The sequence below is a fragment of the Mus pahari genome, chromosome 3, assembly GCF_900095145.1.
Source record: "Mus pahari chromosome 3, PAHARI_EIJ_v1.1, whole genome shotgun sequence".
NCBI classification, from domain to species: Eukaryota; Metazoa; Chordata; class Mammalia; order Rodentia; family Muridae; genus Mus; species Mus pahari.
The window spans coordinates 110,975,004-110,998,099 of NC_034592.1; the positions used below are offsets into that span (position 1 = coordinate 110,975,004).

The 23,096-nt window shown below is 35.8% G+C and overlaps 1 protein-coding gene across 1 annotated transcript in view; it reads right to left on the bottom strand.

Annotated features, from left to right (window-relative positions):
* The window catches only part of Bub1 (BUB1 mitotic checkpoint serine/threonine kinase), a 31,199-nt gene that overhangs the window by 2,624 nt on the left and 5,479 nt on the right, over nucleotides 1-23,096 (bottom strand). The window contains exons 5-23 of the mRNA XM_021192385.2: nucleotides 21,258-21,301; nucleotides 20,086-20,186; nucleotides 18,578-18,630; nucleotides 18,311-18,492; nucleotides 15,966-16,117; nucleotides 14,371-14,597; nucleotides 13,219-13,277; nucleotides 11,979-12,107; nucleotides 11,775-11,885; nucleotides 10,962-11,058; nucleotides 9,888-9,969; nucleotides 7,488-7,662; nucleotides 5,386-5,473; nucleotides 4,229-4,431; nucleotides 2,463-2,606; nucleotides 1,502-1,617; nucleotides 1,019-1,180; nucleotides 510-667; nucleotides 194-362 (exon numbers count right to left, since the gene is read on the bottom strand). Of these exons, the coding sequence (XP_021048044.1) occupies nucleotides 194-362; nucleotides 510-667; nucleotides 1,019-1,180; nucleotides 1,502-1,617; nucleotides 2,463-2,606; nucleotides 4,229-4,431; nucleotides 5,386-5,473; nucleotides 7,488-7,662; nucleotides 9,888-9,969; nucleotides 10,962-11,058; nucleotides 11,775-11,885; nucleotides 11,979-12,107; nucleotides 13,219-13,277; nucleotides 14,371-14,597; nucleotides 15,966-16,117; nucleotides 18,311-18,492; nucleotides 18,578-18,630; nucleotides 20,086-20,186; nucleotides 21,258-21,301 (2,452 nt within the window). The remainder of the gene's footprint in view (nucleotides 1-193; nucleotides 363-509; nucleotides 668-1,018; nucleotides 1,181-1,501; nucleotides 1,618-2,462; nucleotides 2,607-4,228; nucleotides 4,432-5,385; nucleotides 5,474-7,487; nucleotides 7,663-9,887; nucleotides 9,970-10,961; nucleotides 11,059-11,774; nucleotides 11,886-11,978; nucleotides 12,108-13,218; nucleotides 13,278-14,370; nucleotides 14,598-15,965; nucleotides 16,118-18,310; nucleotides 18,493-18,577; nucleotides 18,631-20,085; nucleotides 20,187-21,257; nucleotides 21,302-23,096) is intronic.

Sequence of the window (23,096 nt, forward strand, 5' to 3'; positions counted from 1 at the left end):
AACCATTAGGGAGGCAGAGGCAGGCGATCTCTGTGAGTTCAAGACCAGCCAGTCTATAGAGTAAGTTCCAGGTAGCCAGTGTTACACAGATTAATCTTGTCTCAAAACAAAACAAAACGAAACAAAAACAAACAAAAGCCAACAACAACAACAATAACAAAATGAAACAAAACCTCTTGTTTTCTTTCCATACCTGGTAGTTCCATGGCTTGTTACTGAGCATCTCAGGACACTGAAAACCAGATGTTTCACACTTTCCTGTAAATACAGTTCCTTTAGGGAAAAGTTTCATATCTATACTCTGACCCAGGTCAATCAATGCCAAGCCGGTAGCTAAGTCTTCATCAGCCTGTTCCAAAAATCTACATTAAATACAAACAAGGAACAGGATCTATGAGCACACATTAACAAAAGGACACCTAACAAAACAAAGGATAACAAAACAATACTTATAGGATGGACAAAGTGAAATATGAGGGAAGAACTCCATTAAAGTGCCTAGGACTTACCTGTGTCCTAGTATGAAGTTATCTGGCTTAATGTCTCCATGAATGATTTCGCAGCTGTGGACTTGTTCAACCATGTAAAGCATTCTGATAGCGAAAGTGACGACGAGAGCCTGGGGCATCACTTTTTCAGGGGTATTTTTATAGAGGTTAATGACATTCTAAAAATAAGGCAAATGGCATCCTAAGTTGGTTGTAGAAGATTAATGAAGTTTCAAGTCAAGGCCTTTACCCCTGCTCTCTATTCCAACAAAAGTTCCAACTGTGAAAAGTAGTGTAGCTAAAAACCATAAGCCGGGCGTGGTGGCGCACGCCTTTAATCCCAGCACTCGGGAGGCAGAGGCAGGAGGATTTCTGAGTTTGAGGCTAGCCTGGTCTACAAAGTGAGTTCCAGGCCAGCCAGGGCTATACAGAGAAACCCTGTCTCGAAAAACAAAACAAAACAAAACAAACAAAAAAAACCATAAATGCACATACATTTCATGTTCACAGTATGAAAATTAGATACTTACTAGTAACGTCCCATAGCTGTAGAGCTCCCCTACTAATATGCTGCCGTTCTGGAATAAATGAGCAGAATAAAACTTGATGAACATGTGATGTACTTCTGGCTTTAGTCTTTCCATCAGTTGCATCCCAATGTAGAATTCCCAGGAGTTGGCAGGTCTCTGCACCTGCAAATCAAATCAGGTATGTGATATACATATCCTTATCCAGTGTCTGTAAAAGAATAGCAAGAAAGCAACTCCTCCCAGTAAGGATATTGACAAAAAAAAAAAAAAAAAAAAGGGATAAGCTAAGCAATGGTTAGCAGTATAAAGCTTGCAGGATAATCTTAGTGGTAAAAAAATTCTTAGTCTTCCTAGTATAGTTGTGTGTAACTGTTGACTAGGGCCTCATTGATTATCAGTAATTAAAGGGGAGTCAGCAGAGGAGGCTAAGAACTTCCAAAAATTCACATCTACATTATACAAGAAGTTATTCCTATCATTTACCTTCAAAATACATTTCTGTTCACGTTTGGCATCTCTCACATCTCCGTGAATAGCTTCAAAGACTTGAGCAAAGGCTCCTTCTCCAAGAAGGTGATTCACATAAACCAGCAAAGAACCTTGGAAAATGATACAGAAAACTGACAAAAAGCCGTAAGGACTTCTGACTTCATCAAAGTAAAGAATTCCTGGTGCCTGAATTACTTAAATACATTTTAAAAATTGGGTATAATCTGGGGGGGAAGTTTTCCCAGACTGAAATGAAAGTAAAACATACACCTACCAAGAAAGAACTTCCTTAACAAATTCTAAAAGAGGAGTGAAAGCAGCCCTGATACCTCAGTATACTGAGATGTGTTGCCTTGGGCCCTGGCCTTTCCACTACCTGCAGTACTTCCTGCGTGCAATTGTTGAGGTACCAGGAAGAACATATAGACATCTGTAAAGCTTTTTGGAAAATGTACATATTTTATAGGAGAATTTATAAAAAAGCAAAGCAAGACCAGGCAGTGGTGGTGCACGCCTTTAATCCCAGCAGTGAGGTTCAAGACAGTCAGGTTATACAGAGAAACTCTGTCTGGGGGTGGGGTGGGGTGGGGTGGGGAGCATAAATGTATAGATATCTTTAATAGTTTAGAATAGTCAGGTCTATTTTGTATTTTAGAAGCTTTTGACTTTGGGGGTTGTGAGCTGCCCAACATGGGTGCTGTAAACCAAACTGAGGTCTCCTGAAAGCGTTCTTAACCTCTGAACATCTCTATCCAAGAGCACATGTATTTTTAACTTTGATAAATTATTGTCAAATTAAAGTCCCAACAGCAATCACAATATCATTGCTAACAAAATTTCTCAACATGGCAGATAATTAACTTTCTTGAAGGTGGAAAGGGTAGGAGAATCTCAGAGTTACTAGCAGTTTCTTACAAACAAGAATTCGAAATTCTATTAGCTATATAATTCTTACCCAACTGGTATTCTGTCTTGGTCTTGATGGCTGGAAGTTTACTCTGCCACTCAAAAGTATTTGAATAGGAAGTAACTGGCTTAGAAAGCCCAGATAGAAGTTTAAGAATCAATTCATCATCCCATGGGTTCTCAATAGTAAAGCCTTAAAAGGGGTGGTGGGGAGGAAGAAACATAAATTCAGCATTCAAATATTTTAACAGAAATCTTAGATAAGTACATGTATTCATTAAATATGCTTTCAAACTCTTACCCCATGTAGAGCATTGATTCAATTAAGAAAAGAAGCTAAAATCAGTAGTTCTGTCAGTTCTGAGACTGCAGGTGTACAAATTCAGGTTGACTATCCAGTTGTGACAAAGCAAATCAACTATAGCTGCCTTTGACTCATCTGGACCTGCAGGATTTGCACCTTTAAAAAGTATAGCTGCACACCTTAAAGGTACACATGAGCATTAACTGCTTCTAGTGTGCTCAGACATATCCTTTCATTGTTTCCCTCACTAATACACATAAAGTACACTACTTCAAAGAATTTGCATGAAAAAGAATACTGTATATAGGGAAACAATTCCTAAAGGGAAGACAAAGTCTCCTCTCCAATTTAGTGTTATAAAACATTCTATCAGTGGTGGTTTGAAAAGGCTACTCTCCAACATGGTTACTTAGTACACACAGAACAAAGTTCTGAGATTTATGAACTCACTTAGTTCTTATGGCAAGCCTCTAAGGTAGGTACAAGTAGTATGACCTTCAGTTTGATATAATTTTTTAATATGTATTGACTATTTTGCCTACATGTATTCCTAAGATACATATATGATAGGAATGGCATCTGATCTCTTGGAATTGGGGCTACAGTCAGTTGTGAGATACCATGAAGGTGCTGGAGATTGAACCTGGGTCCTCTGGAAGATCAGCCAGTGCTCTTAACCCCTGAATCATCTCTCCACCTAACCTCAGTTTAATGAACAAGCATGAAGTTGGTTGGGGAGCTGGTAATTAGAACGTAGCCTTAGAACTTAGTTTATTTCCAGAGTCTGTGTTTTCAAGCAAGACTTTCTGTATAACAAGGGACAGAGGATATCTCTTAATATTTTTTTTTTTTTTCTGAGATAGGGTTTCTCAGTGTAGCCCTGGCTGTCCTGGAACTCACTCTGTAGACCAGGCTGGCCTTGAACTCAGAAATCTACCTGCCTCTGCCTCCCGAGTGCTGGGGTTAAAGGTGTGCACCACCACTGCCCGGCTAGTATTTAGTCTTGACCCACTGTTCTTTTACATACAGGGCAGAGGCTAATATTAGACTATATATTTGACACACAGTAAACTCTTAACCTTGAACTCTTTTTTAAAAGTTTTTTTTTTTTTTTTTAAAGATTTATTTATGCCTGGTGCCTAGAGAGATCACATGAGGGTTTCAGATTCCATGGAACTAGAATTGTAGATGGTTGTGAGCTACCATGTAGGTGTGTTGAAAACCAAACCTGGGTCCTCTGGAGGAAGTCAGTAGTTCTCTTAACCAGTATACCATCGCTCCAGGTCCCTAATTCCTTTTTGTAATAGTAATGATTTTGTTTTCTGTTAAGACTGAAATGGATTGATGGATCTCAAATCTGTTAGTAATGAATTATTTTGTGATACAGTCACAAGTTTGTCTAAGTTTATTTTTCTATTCGGTGTATTAAGCTCCCATTTTGTTGTTTCATGGAATGACTTTTCAATGCTATCATTCTGATGGGAAAACTAAGATTGAGCATGTGTGCATACTTGGAGCATTGACATTTCCAAGTGTCTGCACGCATTCAACTTGGAGCCCAGCGTTGGCATCAGATAGGTCTTCCATTGTCGCATGATCAATGCCTGTGCATTTAAAAGGCTCAAGGCCAAACACTGCTCCCTGGGTGAACAAACCCCCTGTGGCACGCTGACTAGGACAGGGCAAAGATGCTGAAATGTTCTCTTGAATTGGCCTGAATGTGGAAAAAGAGAAAACAAAAATTTTATGTGATTAGAAGTCTATTAGATCTGATGAAAACAAAATAGCTTCTTTTCATTGTATGACTAGCATTTCAAAATTAACTCAAAGGTTGAGTTGATCAATAATGTTCATTAAACAAATATGTATAAATAAAGACACAGCTACTAAGATATAGATATCAACAGAAATATACTCAAAATCACTTAATATCTTAGGTAAACAGGTAAGATGATATATGTTATTTAATAGTAACGGTGTGAAGGAATGAGTTTATTCCCCAAAGTTACATCCAAATAGCACTGTCATAATCAAGACTACATGTTTTTCTAAATGACTTTTTCTAACACTAAGACAAACCAACACACATGAGGATTCTCATTCATGTACTTTGAATTTGTGATTTTTGCCTATGTGATAATAAAAATTCTAACAGAACAACTGTTATAACTCAAGTTGTTCAAAGGATTAAAAGGATAAGCACACAGAAAGCATAGCCACCATGACTGGATTACAATAAACAAAAAATGGTAGCTACTTATTTTTATCTGTTACATATACCAATCTAATCAATACAACGGAATTTTACCTTTGACCAGTACCTAAAAAGGCTTAAACATTCTACCTTCTATTAAGAGGCACTGTTTTTCTCAATTAAATGGATATATAAAGCACAATTTGTGTTTCCTCAGTTTTGCAATAGTTGGCATATTGGAGTCTTGGTATTACAAGAGGACTTACAGGTTGAACCCTGTAATGAATTTCAGAAAATGTAAGCTCAGGGATCTGTTAGTAAGCTGTTTCAATATACTAAGTGCTTAGATTCCCCAACAATTTTTACATTTACATTTACAAACTTCTGATTCAAAGCTACCATTGAATTGAGATAAGGTATTTATGATATCTTAAAGAGAGAAGCTACAATGGAAGAGAATGACAAACACAATACCCAAGCTTTCTGTCTTTTGAGAGGTCCACTATGTTTTCTTTCCAAGAATCCAAAGCCATATGTGTATACTGTGTGGCTACCACATTTTCTGAAATATAAAAAAAAATTACAGACAGACATTATATATACATGTAGATACAAACAAACATTTGATAATGTTAAAAAGCCTGAAATTCTGTTTTATACTGACTTTCACTACAATTTCTAAAGTGTCCCATAGTAAGAAGTGCTATAAAAATAATTATGGGGGCTGGTGAGGTGGCTCAGTGGGTAAGAGCACCCGACTGCTCTTCCAAAGGTCCGGAGTTCAAATCCCAGCAACCACATGGTGGCTCATAACCATCCGTAACAAGATCTGACTCCCTCTTCTGGAGTGTCTGAAGACAGCTACAGTGTACTTACATATAATAAATAAATAAATCTTTAAAAAAAAAAAAAATTATAATTAGGGTTCAAAGAATAAATAGCAGGTTACCAACATGATAACCAGACTAAAGAAAGTCACTGGCACAGGGGCAGACCATAACTGATAAAGACACAAAGGGAGAATAAAAGCCCGCAACCCTTCCAGAAGGATTTATATAGAGATTTGTGTGTTTTTTTTTTTAACAAACTGGAGAGGATTTAGGTATTGGCAGCACTTAAAACCACTGTTCTTTCTAACTTAAAAAACAAAACAAAGTAATCTATCTTTATTGACAGTAGACAGGGAAGAATTATAGGCTAAACTTAGCCAATTGTTATACTGGATTAACTTATCTGGCAGTTGCTTAAAACAAGTACTAATAGTTATTTAGTACTAGAACATAAGCATCTATTTATAGGATCACAGTGGTTAAGGTGGTAATCACTATCCTAAGAAGAGTTACTTTTGACACATTGAAGAACTCTTCACAGATTTTATATATATATATATATCCTTACTACTTAGTCAATTTTTAGGTTTTTTTAGGCTCACAATGCCATTAGAATATCTTCCATCTAGTGAAGTAAAATTCTTCAGCAGTTAATTATTGATTTAAAATTTTTAAAAATTATGTTTGTGTGTGTGTTTAAGTGAGTACATGTCACTGCATATGTATGGAGGTCAGAGGACAACTTGTAGGAGTCAGTTCTTTCATTCTATCTTGTGGATCCTAGAGATCAAGTCAAGTCATCAAGCTTGGCAGCAAGCATTTCTACCTAATAAGCCATCTCACCAACATTCATTATTGTTTTGGGAAACAATTACACTTTTAAAGACTCCTGAGAATGAGATAATTTCGCTGGTAAACGGACAGTTATCAAAAATGGCACAATGCTCCAGACCTCACAGTTTATCCCTTTTAGTGCCTACTATCTGTGTTCAATGTACTGAGTAGAATTAGAGTTAAATTCAAATGTAGATTTTTTTAAAAAACATTTAAAAATTATTTTATGTGCAAGGGTGTTTTACTTGTATGTCTGTCCATCCCAGGGTACAGTCCCTGCAGAGGTCAGAAAAGGCTATCAGATCCTGTGGAACTAGAGTTACAAACTGTTGGCAGCTGGCATGTGGATGTTAGGAACCAAAACCTGGATGTCTGAGCAGCCAGTATTCTTAACTGCTGAGCTGTCTGGACAGCCCACACATGTGTATCTTTTATATAAAGTTTACATTAGGTTTGAGGTTGAAATGAGGACTAAAGGTAGTTTTATAATGCTTTTCTCTGTATGGTATACTTGACGAAATTTCCAAAGTAACATCTGAAGGTATTATCATGGATAAAACTGGTTACTCATTAGATTAGGAAATATAAGTTCATTGTTTCTAATAGTTAAGTAATTTAATCTTTTTGTAGTTGTTTTTTCTTAGCCATCAAAATACAACATAGTCCTATTGGATATATGTCTATAAGTGACTACACATGTTTTTTCACTTTCTACCTACTTATTAACATTTAAAAATATAGACTATGAAGACAAACCATCAAAAACAAAGAAACAACAGCAATAACAACAAAAACATATACACACATAAATGCATTTTAAGTGTCTTTACAATTTTCAAACTTCCTCTATAGAATTTTCAAAAAGAAACTATAATAACAGTATATTTTTGCAGAAGATGGCTGAACACTCACCTTTATCTCCTGGAATCTGTACTGAATCTGCTGGAAATTTGTGGAATGGTGTAGATGAAAGTTGGGCAGCAGATGTAAAGTCTCCTATACTTTTAGGACTGGGAGCTAGGGTTTTGTTGTAGCGAATACCACATACTGTTGAATCATCCATAAACTCATCAGTGTGAGGCCTTTCCTATAACCGAAGACAAATTGGAAAAGGCAATTTGCTGCTTTATTGATGAAATTTAACACATCAACACTTTAAGTCCAGCAGTTAACATAGTCCTGTACTACAAACTACTCAGGAGGGTGCAGAGGTAGAGGATCACTTGAGCTTAGGAGTTCAAAATCATCCCGAACAATACAGCAAGCTCCTTTCTCAAAAACCAAACCAAAACCTCAAACATTTTAAGGTTGAAAAAAAAGTTAAAGGAATATAGATATAAACTGTTTTTAGAATACTTCAATGCAGGTACATAACAATTGGACATGTTTCTCTTGTACATTATTCTTTAAACTTGAAAAGAGTTACAAAGATAGTAAAGAGTTCTTTGTTAGTTCCTTTTTAACAGTAAACCAAAATGTGGCTTATTGTTAAAAATGATACTAGTACCTGGAGTACTTATTTGGTTTTTCTATTTTCTTTTCAAACTTCAACATAGGTCAGCACATTGCATATGACTGCCCTGTCTATTCAACGTTTCTGACTACAGCCACCTGTGGATCCTTCCTACCCTTTATTCCACTGACAATTTTGAATTGAGGTCAGGATCTATAGATTTCAGAAGACTATAAGGGAGTAATTTTGAGGATATGTGTTTATAAACACAACTAATTACTGGTGACATTAACCCAACCACTTGGTCAGATATCTCTACAGTTTCCTTACTGAATTCTTTTCCCTTTCCCTACTGTCTTTTCTGATGTAAATCACCATATCCTGCCCATACTGAAAGGGAGGTAAACTTTACCTTCCACAGGGCTTCATCAAAAAAAAAAAAAAAAAAAACGGAAAAATATACATTAACTTATCTGTGTGTGTGTGTGTGTGTGTGTACTTGGGTGTGTGTGTGTGTGTGTGTATGTGTACTTGGTACACACATGTACCAAAGCTCACATGTGGAGGTCGGAGGACAACTTTGGGAGTCATGTGGGTCCTAGGGATCAAACTCTTGTCTTCAGGCTTGGTGGAAATGCCTTTACCTGCTGAGCCATCTTTCTGGCCCTCCTGGTGATATGTTATACCAGTGTAGTAAACGATAATTTTGGTAAGAAGCTTCGGAGCTATGTAGACACCGCTTCTTCTCAATAACGTCAGTAGTCATCCATGGACCTTGCCTATAGCAGTTACTATCTTAGTGTTCTAATGGTGACCTTCTACATTCCTTGGAATGCTTCTGTAAGGGAGATCTGACCCCTCTCCCCTATTGTATGAATATGGGTATTCATTTTATTTCTTGGGTTAAAATTCAATATTGTATTACTTATTCTTTCAAATTGTTCCAGGTGTAACTTCTGATTTATTCAAGTTGGTTCTTGTGTCCTCCCCCTTTATAAAAAAACAAAACCAAAATAATCACATCCATAATTTCTGGCACTGGGTCATCTTCTATTTTCACTGACACGGCCTATAAAATCAGTCATTTCTTTAAGAGTGTAATTATAGGGTGAGTTTTAGAATCCATGGGGAAAGAGAACTAAAATTTAGTCAAAACCAAACTCGATAAATCCTCTCAGTTCTTAAAATACTGCATATACATTCTACACATCACACCTGTTTATAAACTTTATCATCTTTTCCAGTATTGAGGGAAAAACTGGATGGTAATAAATATGCCAGTTTCTGCTCAACATCAGTATATATAGAAAACGTACCTTTTTTGTTTGTTAAAACATGTAGCAGAATAATTCAACAAAACACAGTTTTAAAGTAGTGGCACTGAATCTAAACTCCAGCGTTTCAGGAAATTGTAAACATACATATGGGGAACACTCTGGGTCACAATGAAAGTCTAGGTACAATGGTTGCTAACACATAGGAATGCTATGTGCCAATGAACAGGAGAACCTTCTCTACTGTGGTATGCTGTTGATGCTTCATTTTTATCAATTCAATTTTCTAGATTTCTCACTAATAGTCTACTGTAGGTCTCAATTCTTACGTCTAAGAAAAAATATTTAGCCCTGGATGGTACTTCCTTGCTAAAGGAATGACTCTTGAGGGGCAAGGATCACAACTGTTTTTATTTTCTCTACTTACTATAGAATTCAACTCTGTTGATGAACACATTTTTTCATCCAACACTGGATTATCTAGAAGTTGTGTACACCTTGTACCATTTGATGAGCATAATCACTTGGTAAAATGAAGAACAGATTATAAGACATATTTCAGTGATGAAGCAGAGATTTACTTACATTTAATCTTGATGAATATTTGCTGAGAGATCGTTCTCCAAAGGTCCTAGCTCCTAAGGGCTTATTTTTAGGCTGTGGTAAGCTAAAGAAAGATTTGTGCAAATACACATCATAAAATATACAGATGAAATTAATAAGCTAAAAGTGTTAGAATAATTTGTCACTTATCCTACTTATTGAGTTAATGCTTTTAGAGGCTCTTTACTTTCATAGTAACTAAAGCAAAAATGTGTCTAAATTGAATTAACTATAAAAATAAGATGTTTTTAGTACACTGGGTTCCAAGTTTTAGAAGCAAATGAAAACAAGGACCTTGACCGTAAGATGTCTCAGGTATCAAGTAACATTTTTTTTTTTTTTTTTTTTTTTTTTTGTTTTGGTTTTTCGAGACAGGGTTTCTCTGTGTAGCCCTGGCTGTCCTGGAACTCACTTTGTAGACCTGGCTGGCCTCGAACTCAGAAATCTGCCTGCCTCTGCCTCCTGAGTGCTGGGATTAAAGGCGTGTATCACCACACCCGGCTTCAGGTAACATTTTTAAATCTTATTTCTAGTGCCTGTTCTAGATACAGATGTCACTTCTGCAACCTGGTCATGCTGTCTCCATTCTACCTCAGCATGCCAAGGTACCTATAACTCACTTGTTTTAACAATGAAAATTCCTGAAAATACCTCATTCTATGCCCTGAAGTCTTTCTTCTACCTTAAAACATTTTCTCTATAGGCAAACTCCAGAGAAGGTTCTACTTTATTGGCCCTATACTTTATGAGTATGCTGGCAGAGTCATCCATATTTAATGTAATTTCAAATCCAGAGACTTCATCTGTTCTCTGGCTGCTTATAACTAGATTGCATTTCTTTTGCAGCTGTGCTTCTGCTATGGGAGGTCTGTTGTTTTGGAACTCATGCATAGCACATTGGCTGCTCACTGTGTGGTTAAAAGGCTTATTCGTAGCAGCATTGGAACTCCAACCCAGATCATCTGCTGAGCAGCCCACCCTATCTCCTTACTGCCTTAAAATTTTCAGCATTTTATGGTATCTCCCAGGTTCATTTAAAATAGATGTTTTCTTTACCCATAATTTTCTTTGTTTCCATCTTCAAAAATAGGAAAAGCAGATGACAAAGTCATAATCTTTTTAACTCCCCAATCCCCCGAAGATACTGCATTTTCTGCAGGAAAACAAAATAGCACCTCATTATTGTGTTATTAAAAGGCATTATCCTTTGGGCTAAACCTCAGCTATCTATTAAAAAAAAAATCTCTAAAATCCTGAAATCTCTTAAAAAACAAACAAACAAAAAACTAGGTCCTAGATAATGATATAAGGTACTTTTGCAGCGAGGTGAATTGTCTGATTTATGGTCACTAGATCTTGCACTCAAGGCCTAGTAGAGATCTGTCATATACAGAGCAGAGCCCACCCTCCTATAATGAAACCAAAAAACTTTTGAGTTTTTGTTGTTGTTCATGTCCTCTAAGAAAAAAATGAACTCCTGAGTTTTCATTTCCAGCTTTCTCAATTCTAACTAGAATCTATTTATCTTTGGCTTCCAGCAATGCTGAGTTCTAAATTCTACCTAGACGTTTTTCCCAGGAGGCTCTTAAGTCTTATGCTAAGAACTTACTACCCCTACCATTCCTACCAATGATGCTTTTGTCCTTTAGCACTCACTATTAAATAACAAAAAAATCCAACCTAACAAACAAACACAAACCCAATTATAACATACATTGCAACCTATTCAAACTGTCATATATGTAATTTATTAATTCCCTTCTCTTACATGGCATACTATTCAAAGCAGGATCATATTTACTTTTTGATAATGACCATAGCAACGTCCTGTGATATTGTGTACTTAATAGCTTCTAAATAAATCATTACTTTGAAACTGTGCTTCAAATGCATCTTCATTTTGGTCCAGAGATGGCCATTCATCTTTATCATCAGAAATGTCAGGAAGTGTTGGAGCCTGAAACATGTTCATGATGAAACCTTAAAGAACAGAAGAAATATGTGTCCAACAGGTTGCAAATCAGTTTTCATTAATTTATGGGAGGCACTACACATATAAACAAAATACTTTACCTAATGCTTCCTTGGTGTGGACAGTTGGTGATGGCTGCACTTTGCATGGTGTTCCCTGAACCATTCCCAATGATGTGTTTGGAGTTGTATGAAAATCATTAATGCTGGCAACTTTATTTGTTTCACACACTAGAGCAAAGGAGTGGGACAAAATGTACTATCAATATGCCAATTAGAACACATTAGAAGGCACATGATTGTAGTAATTACAATTAAAAGTTTACCAATGTCAATAATCACTACTTTTATTATCATTGACTGGGTTTTCATATATTCATGTTTATCTTTGAAATAACATCATGAAGGTCAAGCATTATCCTTTTATAGAAAAAAAAAAGGGTTACACCAAGTTAGTTGTCATGAACAGCATCCTTAGCTCATAATATACCAAGTACTACCTGCTTCTGGTCATATTGTAAATCTTTTCCTCCTACTATGATATAAATCTTAAGGATGCTTTTCATTTTATTCAGCTATGGTTTGCTTAGACTTTATTTCTCTTTCTCTCTCTCTCCCACTGCTCATCTGAAAGCACTGAAAATATCTTTGGTGCTTGGAACATTAACAGGATTGCCTGAAAGAACTACACTTGTCATTCATTCTGCCTAAAACAGGTCTATAAAGCTTGCTGCAAGGGTAGTTCCCTTCTCCCTTTTACTTAATCTTACTCTAACAGTCCTTCCTGGTCACTTTCTTTGAATCCTAACTCTCCACCCTAATAGTACCTCTTTTCCTATACAAATTCTCACCCTTCTCTCCACAACTACCTTTCCAACTACTTAGAACTATGCTTTGTATCTAGTGAGCATGAACCAAGTCTCAGTGCAGTAAGTCTCTACTCCAAATAGCCCTGTTCCCACTGTTGGTGGGAAAGACGCCAGTCATGAGGAGGGGAAGTAAATGACCAACTGTATCTTTATTACTTAATGGACAAAATTATCTTCTATGTAAATGTGTCCGCTATACTACCAAACAGAATGTTAAGACTAACAAACCTTTGTAATTATGATGTTTCAGATTAATACACTGAGAAACTTAATAGAAAAATGCCAAAAGATTCTGAATTAGGAAGATGTGACTAATCATTTTCTATTTTTGTCTGAAATAGTCTGAGGCTTTATAAAATCATTCTTTCCCTTCCACATTCTTCCTATACCATAGTCACAGTAGAGACACTGAGCAACCCCAAAAGAGTATACACCTAAATAAACTGGATGAAGTTATGATAATGAAACACTACCTTCTTTTGTTTCTGGTCCAATCTGTGGCATGAATTCATGAATACTTTGATTCATACATCTGAAAGAGAAAACTCTTGAGATACACTGAAGAATAAAAGTACTTTACATATTAGAATTTTAAACTAACTCTCATGAAATAGTAAAATATTGCCAACAATGTTGTTAGGTTGAGGATAAACCCGCTTAGGGGCATAGTGTAAGTAAATGAAATATTTACTGCCTTTGAGAATACTGATTCATTCACATAAAGATAACCACTGAATGTTTTCCTGTGACCCAGTGGTTACTGTGCTAGCACAGTAATAACCACCCCTACATTTGGCAGGACAGAATGGCTTCCTAAGTTCAAACACACTTCATTTATGGTGCAGGTTAAAAGCCTAAGACCTAGTTTCAGGCAGTGTGTGTTAGTGGAATTAGTGCATTTCTTGTGATGAACCTGAAACCATTAGTAAGGTCCAGATTTTAAAATGACAAGGGAAGGTAGCAAACCACTTATATAACAGCTTGCTTTTAAACACACTGGGGCAGTCAACCTCATCTGTCTAATACTGCTAGAATTCTCTTAAGGAACGGTATTAAAATGTTAAACAAGTACAAATTACTTGTAGTTTTACAAATTCCTATCAAATCACAAGAGATGAATAACCAAAGACAAAAATGTAAAACAAGCAAGAAATTTGGTATTACTATTTTTGAAGCCTAGAAAAATCCTTCTAAATTGGGGAATAGTGTGGAGATAGATCTTGGCACAAAGAATCATTGACATGTATCCCAAATAGCTTCTGAAGGAAGACAGAGGAAACATCAGAACACATGTCAATTAACTTTCTGTGCATTAATAATGCCTACAGGTATGCAGTTAAAGCCAGTAAACAAAGGTACTTTCAGTTTTCAGTTATATAATCTGAAGGTACAGAGAGGCTGCTGAAAGTTTTTTTTAATTCAATAAAAAAGTAAAAAGTACAAAAATACTGTAAAATAAGTTTGGAATTAAGTCTGAAAGATTTAGAGCCAATATTTAAAAATTTTTTCAACAAATGTTTAAATACCAGAACCATTCATCTCTTACACAACATAACATTGCAGATCATGAAAAGAAATGATACATGCTACTCACATCTCTACCATTTCCAGGACACTTAGCTTACCTGGAGTCTGTCAACGACTGGCCACTTACAGGAATAGGAAAAGTTGGCAGGTTGGCAGCTGGGAACAGCAAAGTGCTGTTAACAGCATTTACCATAAGAGGAACAGAAGGTTCTTTCTGTAGTGTCTTTCCTGAATTCTCTGAGGTCTGATGATTGATGGATGAAAGACTTGGACCCCTCAATTCCTGCTGGGGGCAAGTATTTTGTCCAACACATACTAGACTAATCTTTCATGCAAAACAAAAAGATATAAACAAAAAACAAAATTAGGAAGTCTTGAATATTACTAATCAAGTCATTAGAACTTTTCAAAGTATAGCAGCAACAACAAAAAGACTAGCCCCTATGATTGCTTCTTGTAGCTTACAGAAGTCTAGGGCACAGGACGACTGCAATGAGGCTGAGGCTGAGCTGGCTACCTAGCAAGTTCCAGGTCAGCCCAAGCCAGTGTGAAACCCTGTCTAATAAACCAAAAATTGAGGCATTACAACAATACGTATGATATCAAAGAGGAAAGAAGGCTACTAGGAGCAAAAGGATACATGGTAAAAGGAGAGTCAGAGAAAGGGAGAGGAGAATCAACAAAAACAAAGGATGACAATGTCATAATGAAACCTATTACTTCATATGTTAAATTATAAAACAAGACAAGTGAATCACAAAACAAAAAAGTATCTTATCTGTCTTTACCTAAATTTTAGGAAGACTAAAAGTAATGTTACCGAATATTCTCCACAGTGCTCTGCTAATATTCTTAGTAGCCATATTCTATTTAATGGACAGGATATATTTATATTAATTTCCACAAACACATGGTACATAATAGGAAGGATAAACAAACTTTTAACATACAGAAAGGCTAATTCCTTATCTTTTTTTTTTTCTTTTTTTTTGGGGGGGGAGGGGGTTCGAGACAGGGTCTCTCTGTGCAGTCCTGACTGTCCTGGAACTCACTCTGTAGACCAGACTGGTCTCAAACTCAGAAATCTGCCTGCCTCTGCCTCCCATGTGCTAGGATTACAGGCGTGCGCCACCACTGCCCGGCCCTAATTCCTTATCTTATGGAAGCATTCTTACAAATTGTAAGACAGTTAACATAAGCTGTGTATGGTGTGGCATATGCCTTTATTCAGAGGCAGAAACAGGGGCATCTCTGTCACTTCAAGGTACATTTGGTTGACATAGCAAGTTCCAGGACAGCAAGGATGACAATTAAGAACCTGTCTCAAAACCAATACAAAAAAAGTGAAAACCATGCCCTAAAACAGTAACTTAAATAACTTACACTATTTCCTCACATAGCAAATTACTATGGAGAAAGGGAAGTCATAACACAGATCAAGTACTCCATTAAGAAGTACCACAGATCTCAGGGTCTCTTGTACAAAATACAAACCATGTTTAGCTTGAGCTAAACATTTCTACTCAGTCCCTATATTTCTTTGCTTATTCCAAATTTTCACACCTTCATATACCAAATTATTAATTCAGTAAGATTTCTAGCTAAATTATAAGAATAACTATAAAAACAAAGCAGAGAAAACACTAACTAGTAGTATTGGGAATAATGGACACAGTGAAGAACACGGACATACATCAGGCCTGTTCTCTGAAGCAGGAAGGTCCTTGTGAGACAATTCCACCACTTGATGCAATTTCTTGTGAAGTTCATCCATTTTCTGTTTTAATAATTGCTCTTCAAAAGCATTTGCTTCTTTCCTTTTTATATAATTTCTGTCTTCACTAACTTTAAGAACATTAAAAAAACATGGTTTGCTCTCAAATTTTCATCAGAGAATTAAATGCAAAATGAGTAAAATGTCACAATTTAGGAAAGATAATTTTTAAATCAAAGTTTTCCATATTTATTAGATTTCAGAGCTTAAAGTTACATTATTTTTAAATTGTAACCTTTACCTGTCCTCACCATAGTTACTATTAAATACAGGTCTTATAACAAAATTGTTATAGAATCAATTATATTCAGCAACAGCAAAGTTTAATACTAAACATTTCTTATAAAATAATCATACTGTGCTGCAAATCACTTGAAAATGATTTTCCATTTGTTTTTATTTTCTAATTATTTTATCTTATGTATGTTTATATGTTTGTGGTCATGTGCCTATGTACATATATGCATGTAGAAGCCAGGGATTCTCACTGGCCTGGACCTGAGTAGTCTAAGCTGCCTTTGCCACCCGAGTGCTGTGACTACAATTGTCTGTCATCACACTTGTTGCTTTAAATGTGGTTCCTAGTAACCGAACTCACACCCTCATTATTGTATGGCAAGCACTTTACTAACTGAGCTATCTTCTCATCCCCCATCATTCTCTATTTTACATTTTAAAAAATTAACTGTAGGCACTTCTCAAAAACAAATAAACAAAAAAAAAAAACCAAAACAACCAAACAAAAAACAAATAAAGGGCACAAATCTCAAGGTATGCATGTGGAGCTGGAGGACAATCTGCAGAAGCTGACTCTCTTCCTACCACGTGAGTCTTAGGGACAGAACTCAGGTACTCATGCTAGTGGCTTTTATTTTTTAAATTGGTGTCTGCATCTATATGTACATGTGTGTGATAGTGCCTAAAAAAGCTAGAGGTGTTAGATTCCCTGGAGCTGGGTGACATCAGGGTGTTTGTTGTGAGTCACCTGACATGGTTGGGTACTGAACTCAGGTCCTTTGCAAAACACTACTAGCTTGTAACTGCTGAGCTACCTTTCCAGCACCAACTTTCTAGGAATAAAGTGTACTAAGGGTCAGAGTTTCAAGTAAAACTTTGGATAGTTCTATTTCCTATAAACATCACATAAAGGCACACTCCAAACATGTCAGAATTTTTCTGGCTAGAGACTATAGGTTGTGATATATGAAAGGAAACTATCAATGGACAATTCAAAATGAGTTCTTAACAAATACTGACGGTTCTCCATAGCTGGTTAAATATAAAAAGTAATGAATACAGGGGCTAGAGAGATGATGGCTCAGCAGTTAAGAGAGTTTGCTGCTCTTATAAAGTTAAGCTGGGTTCCCAGCACCCATATCAGACAGCTAACAATCACCTCTTCTGAGGGCACTGCACTCACATGCAAAAACCCACACTCATATATAACTTTAAATAAAATCTTTTTAAAAGGTAATGAATGAAAGACTCTAGTACAAATAACCTAGCTGGTATAAAACCCTGGGTGGAGCAAAGGTTTGCTTTCCTCTCTCTAGAGTGTATGCTGTTATAGTAAAAGCCAAGTGCAAATGCATATTTCCTTATGTGAAACAAAAAAAGTATTTATTCATAAACATAATTTATATAAATAAATATTTATTTTATAAGCATAAATCTGGAGTGATCAGAAAACTATTTTAGCATGTTCTTTCTGTTTAAAGTAGATGCAAACTTGGGAAATCTTTTCTGAACCTCAGTTTTCAATAAATCCTTTCACAGAACAAATAAATGCCCTATAAATTTTAGGACTACTATGTACACAGGTTCAAATTTACATACCAAACATGGAAACATGATTTCACTAATACAAAGAAACACCAGAAAGGATGTTTACTGTAGCCAGGCAGTGGTGGGGCATTTCTTTAATCCCAGCACTTGGGAGGCAGAGGCAGGCAGATTTCTGAGTTCGAGGCCATCCTGGTCTACAAAGTGAGTTCCAGGACAGCCAGGGCTACACAGAGAAACCCTGTCTCAAAGAAAATAAGAAAACAAACAAACAAAAAAATTGTTTACTGTAGCACTGTTTCAATTGCCAGCTATCAGTTTGGCAAAGGAGCCTGTGGACAAGTGCTGCTGTGAGATTAGTATTAAGACTTCTAGGTTTCTGATAGAATGAGCTCAAGGCATCTCATGTTTCATTTAATTATGTAATTATCCATTATTTAAAATGACATAAAACAATCCTAATATATAAGAGTTGTAAGTACCCCACTGTTCATGCTTCTTTCGTTGATTGTATTTCTGGGCTCTCAGTTCTTCAAAAGAAAATTCTGAATCTCCACGAATAAGCTTTTCCTTGCAGTACATAACTTGCTGAGCTTCAGGCTTGGGTGCCACAGATGAGCTGACAGAGCATTCTGACTTGGAAATCATGATCACTCTTTGTTCGCTACTGGGGAGAAAGACACCATTTATGAAAGTGTACTGAAGTAAATTTAATGAAATTTATGTAATAATGTACTCATTTTACTTGCATATTAGACTTTTCATCACAAGTGGAAGATGCCACATCAGAACATTCTGAACCCTAAAAGACAAAAAACAAACTTGAGCATTCATTTACCAGAGAAGCCTTCATACAAATTAGTTCACAAATATGAAAATGCCCTTTGGGAAGGGGCCTTTTAACTGCAAGTATATTTGTCATGTATATGTAAATTATAATTAGTAGCTGGAGCTTTAAGTGACATAATTTGTTTGTTTTTTTGTTTGTTTGTTTTTTCGAAACAGGGTTTCTCTGTATATATCCCTGGCTGTCCTGGAACTCACTTTGTAGACCAGGCTGGCCTCGAACTCAGAAATCCGCCTGCCTCTGTCTCCTGAGTGCTGGGATTAAAGGTGTGCGCCCCCACGCCCGGCTAAGTGACATAATTTTTAGTTAACTTTTCATACTGAGGTTTCCTCAAAAGAAAGCAACTAATTTAAATTTAAAAAATTAAAATTTCCTTTTTATTGTTTTACTCTCAGAAATTTCCAATAGTAGCAATAATCCACTAAGCAAGTACTGATTACTTCACACTTATCATACAATGAGCTAGGTCTGAGGAATATGACTAAAAGAAAAGTGACATTCATTTCATCTAAAAATTTAAAATAGTAGAAAGGATGAGGGTGGCAAACATTGTAAGATATAAACTGCACAACCTATCAAAGAAAGACATATATGTTGTATTTCTAGGAATATGCTACATTAGATTAAGCTACAATGAGGTTCTAAAGAATGGTGGTAATTTGAAAGAGAAAGATGCTAAGGAACATGAAGCAGAAGAGATTTGAGTATTTTTATAAGCAAGCAAGGAAGAAGAGATTTAGATGCATCAACAATATTTATGGGGATGAAAAGCAGGCACAAGGATGAAGCCACTTTCCCCCATAAAAATGGCAGAAAAAGATAGAGTAACATATATAACTGTTGATAACAGAAAGTGAGAAGATATCTTCTATGTGGCAGAAATAGTACTTATTTTTTATAGCTATGACAGAGGCACCCCAAATTTGAGGTTTATCACAATAAATTCTATTTATCAAAATAACCTGGTATTAAAGGAAATGAAACATAAGCCGTGGCATGAAACATAGGGAAGGAAAGCCTGGCAGTATTAGTGCTTTGGTTGAGGTTATATACAGGAATGTTTGAGGTTCTGGGTTGTTTCAAAAGCAGAGACAAAAACCCTCTAGGCAAATGTGATCCAAAACAGGGATTCCCTGGGCCTATGAAGAGGTCAGCAGAATAGAGGGAATTAATTAGGAAGAAAGAAACTAAAGACGGGATTGTGTGGCAGAGGCCCCAGGTCTGACAAGTTATGTTAGAGTTGAACAGAGAAAGATAATAGAAAGGTTCTGAGAGCTATCATGGAATGGTGGTTGAAATGAAGGTCAATCACAGGAGACAGTGTCAATGGATGAGAAGCAACAGCAGCCAGAAAGGCTGTCCAGTAACATTCCTAATTTCTATACAACATACAATAAATGTCCTTGTTACCTGACTCCTAGGAACACAGGCTGAGTTTTTTTCTGAACTTGAGTTTGTCATCATAACTTGGTTTAAAATCTGTGCACTATGCAAAGGTTCTGAGGTTGTAGCTATGAGGGGAAAAGTGAAATGAGAAATAAGTGAGAAGTGACAATAAATAAAATCAGCACATAATATATTTCTCTATTTGACAATAAATAAAATCAGCACATAATATATTTCTCTATTTGTCCAGTATATTGTATTTAAGAAATCTATTTGTGGCTGGAGAAATGGCTCAGCAGTTAATAACATTTGTTCTTACAGAGGACCCAGGTTTAATTCCCACTACCCATACAGTAGCTCATCCACAACTCTACTTCTAGGAAATGTGATGTCCTCTCTGACTTATGTGGGTACTAGACATATATGCAGTGTAGACATACATGCAAGAAAAACATTCATACATATAAAATATCTAAATCATTAGTACAAAAATTATTTTAAAAATTAACCCATTTAAACTGTTTGAGAAAATGGACTAATTTTCAATTAAGAAAAATACTATAGAAACAATTTTCTGGTTAACCCAAAAAGGTAATACTTGGATGGAATATAAAGCCTAAGTGGTTATTTTAAATAAGATGACAGTAACTATTGCTGAAATGTGATCTTTATATCTAAGAGAAAAGGCCACATTTTTAAAAGTTGTATTGCACCTATCTGATTCAATTCAGAACAGATGGGAAGTGCAGTATTTACTCTTTGGGACAATCTTCATTTTGTTTTTTTAAAGACAGTGTACTGTTATATAGTCTTGGTTGTCCTCAAATTTATGTTCCTTCTGAGTACGGTGATTACAAGTGTGTGTCACAAGTGTATCTAGATATTAGCTTTTTTTTTTTTTTTTTTAAATTTTTTTTTTTTAAAATTCTTCACAGATGGTAAATTCATTAAGCTTTGCTTGCAGATTTTCTGCATTACAGTGCTAGGACACAGCTCCTCTGCTGTCCTGAGCTATTTTGTGTGATTATTATCAGAGTGCTTTCCCTATCACCCAAAACAGAAATTTGGTAATTCTTTGATTTTCATTAAATACTACATAAGGCCCTTTTTAAAAAGCAAAACAAAACAAAAAAATACTTAGTGAAAATTAAACTAAATTCTCAACAATCTAGATATTTAAAAAAGTATCATTTTACCTTGAGCTGGCAAATGGGTTCCAGTAAGGCGTGCTTGGAATAGCCTATGTGATAATAGAAAATACATATAGATTTTAACTTCACAGTTTAATATACATCTGTACCGAAATGTAACTAATAAAACAGACAATAAAGACAGGAAAAGAAAAACTGAATTTCAAAGTTGCTTTAAATTCAGAAATAAAATTCTGGGAATGTTTATATTAGAAAAGTCTTCCTTTTACACAGTTTATGTCAATATTTTTCAAATTCATTGAGCACATACATATTCTTTCTCTATTAGGTCCGGAGATGTTAAAATTCAAAGATGCCTAAACTACAACTTCACATATTTTATAATCTGAAACAAAATGATTATATTTTAAAGAAATCAAAATATAAAACTTAGACCACTGTTTCAAAGGAAACAGTGGGTTGCATCACTCATGTTTTATAAAAATTTCACACATACATCATTTCATAGCACTTTTCCATACCAACTCAACCTATTAGAAATTGTGCATTTCCAAGCCTGACATTTTTGGGTAATGAAAACAAGAGTGTATATTATACAGAAGAGATATACAACTAAGCACTAAATCTTGCTTGATGTAAATTCAAAGGAAACAGTGGTTTGAAAAAACACAAAGTTAGATAATATTAAAGAATTATCATTAACTTTATTAGGCAACATAGAATAAGCCTATAGGAAACATTTTTTAAAAAGAGGACTGCAGTGGTGTATGAGATAAAAAATTCTGTCAGTACATGTAATGAGATGACTCTGCAGGTAAGCATGCTTCTGCCAGGCCTGACCACCATTATTTAATCTCTGACCTGCACACACTCGAAGTGATGTGCTTGGCCCAAACAAGTAAAAAAGATAAACAAATATCATTAGTACTAAAAAAGTTCAAGGGGCTGGAGAGATGGCTCAGAGGTTAAGAGTACTAGCTGCTCTTCCAGAGGACTCAGGTTTGATTCCTAGCACCTACATGATGGTTCACAATGGGATCCAGTGTCCTCTTCTGACCTCTTGGGGTGTTGAGTACATATACAATTCACATAATTATATGCAGGCAAGCAGTTACATATTTAAAATTTTTAAATATCAACTGTTAACAAGTACTAAAAGAATATAAATGAACATTTATTAAATACTGACTTTTTTCTTTTTATGTATATTTGAAAATTCTCAAAGTTTTTTTTTTCTTTTTTTAAGCATAAATACTATAGTAAAACTGAAAAAATAAGTGAGTATGTTGAATGCTGGCAAGGCGTGCAATGCATGGAAGGTCCCCAATTCTTCTAATGAGAATGCAAAATTTTGAATAGATGGTTTGGTTGTATGTCCCACATGCCCTGAAACTGTTTAAACATACGTTGTAGATAAATGTAAGAAATATATTACTTTCAAGGAAAGATCTTGACATAGTGTAGTGTATACACAAGCTTAACTGTAAAGCATGTTTGTAATTCTGTAATATGGAGAGGAAAAAATAAAGTTTTCTGCATTTTTAAGTTTTCCCAAATGAGGCATTTTAATAGAAAAGTAACAAAACAAAATGTGTGCGGAGAAAAATGAGGTATTCATTATGATAGCTCACTACAGTTTGAAAAGCTACCAATGCTGATACTTAACCCAAATTGTGAGATTTTTTTGGTTTTTCGAGGCAGGGTTTCTCTGTATAGCCCTGGCTGTCCTGGAACTCACTTTGTAGACCAGGCTGGCCTCGAACTCAGAAATCCGCCTGCCTCTGCCTCCCGAGTGCTGGGATTAAAGGCGTGCGCCACCACGCCCGGCTCCCAAATTGTGAGATTTATAAAATATTATCTCCAAACTGTGAATGGATTAAGAGG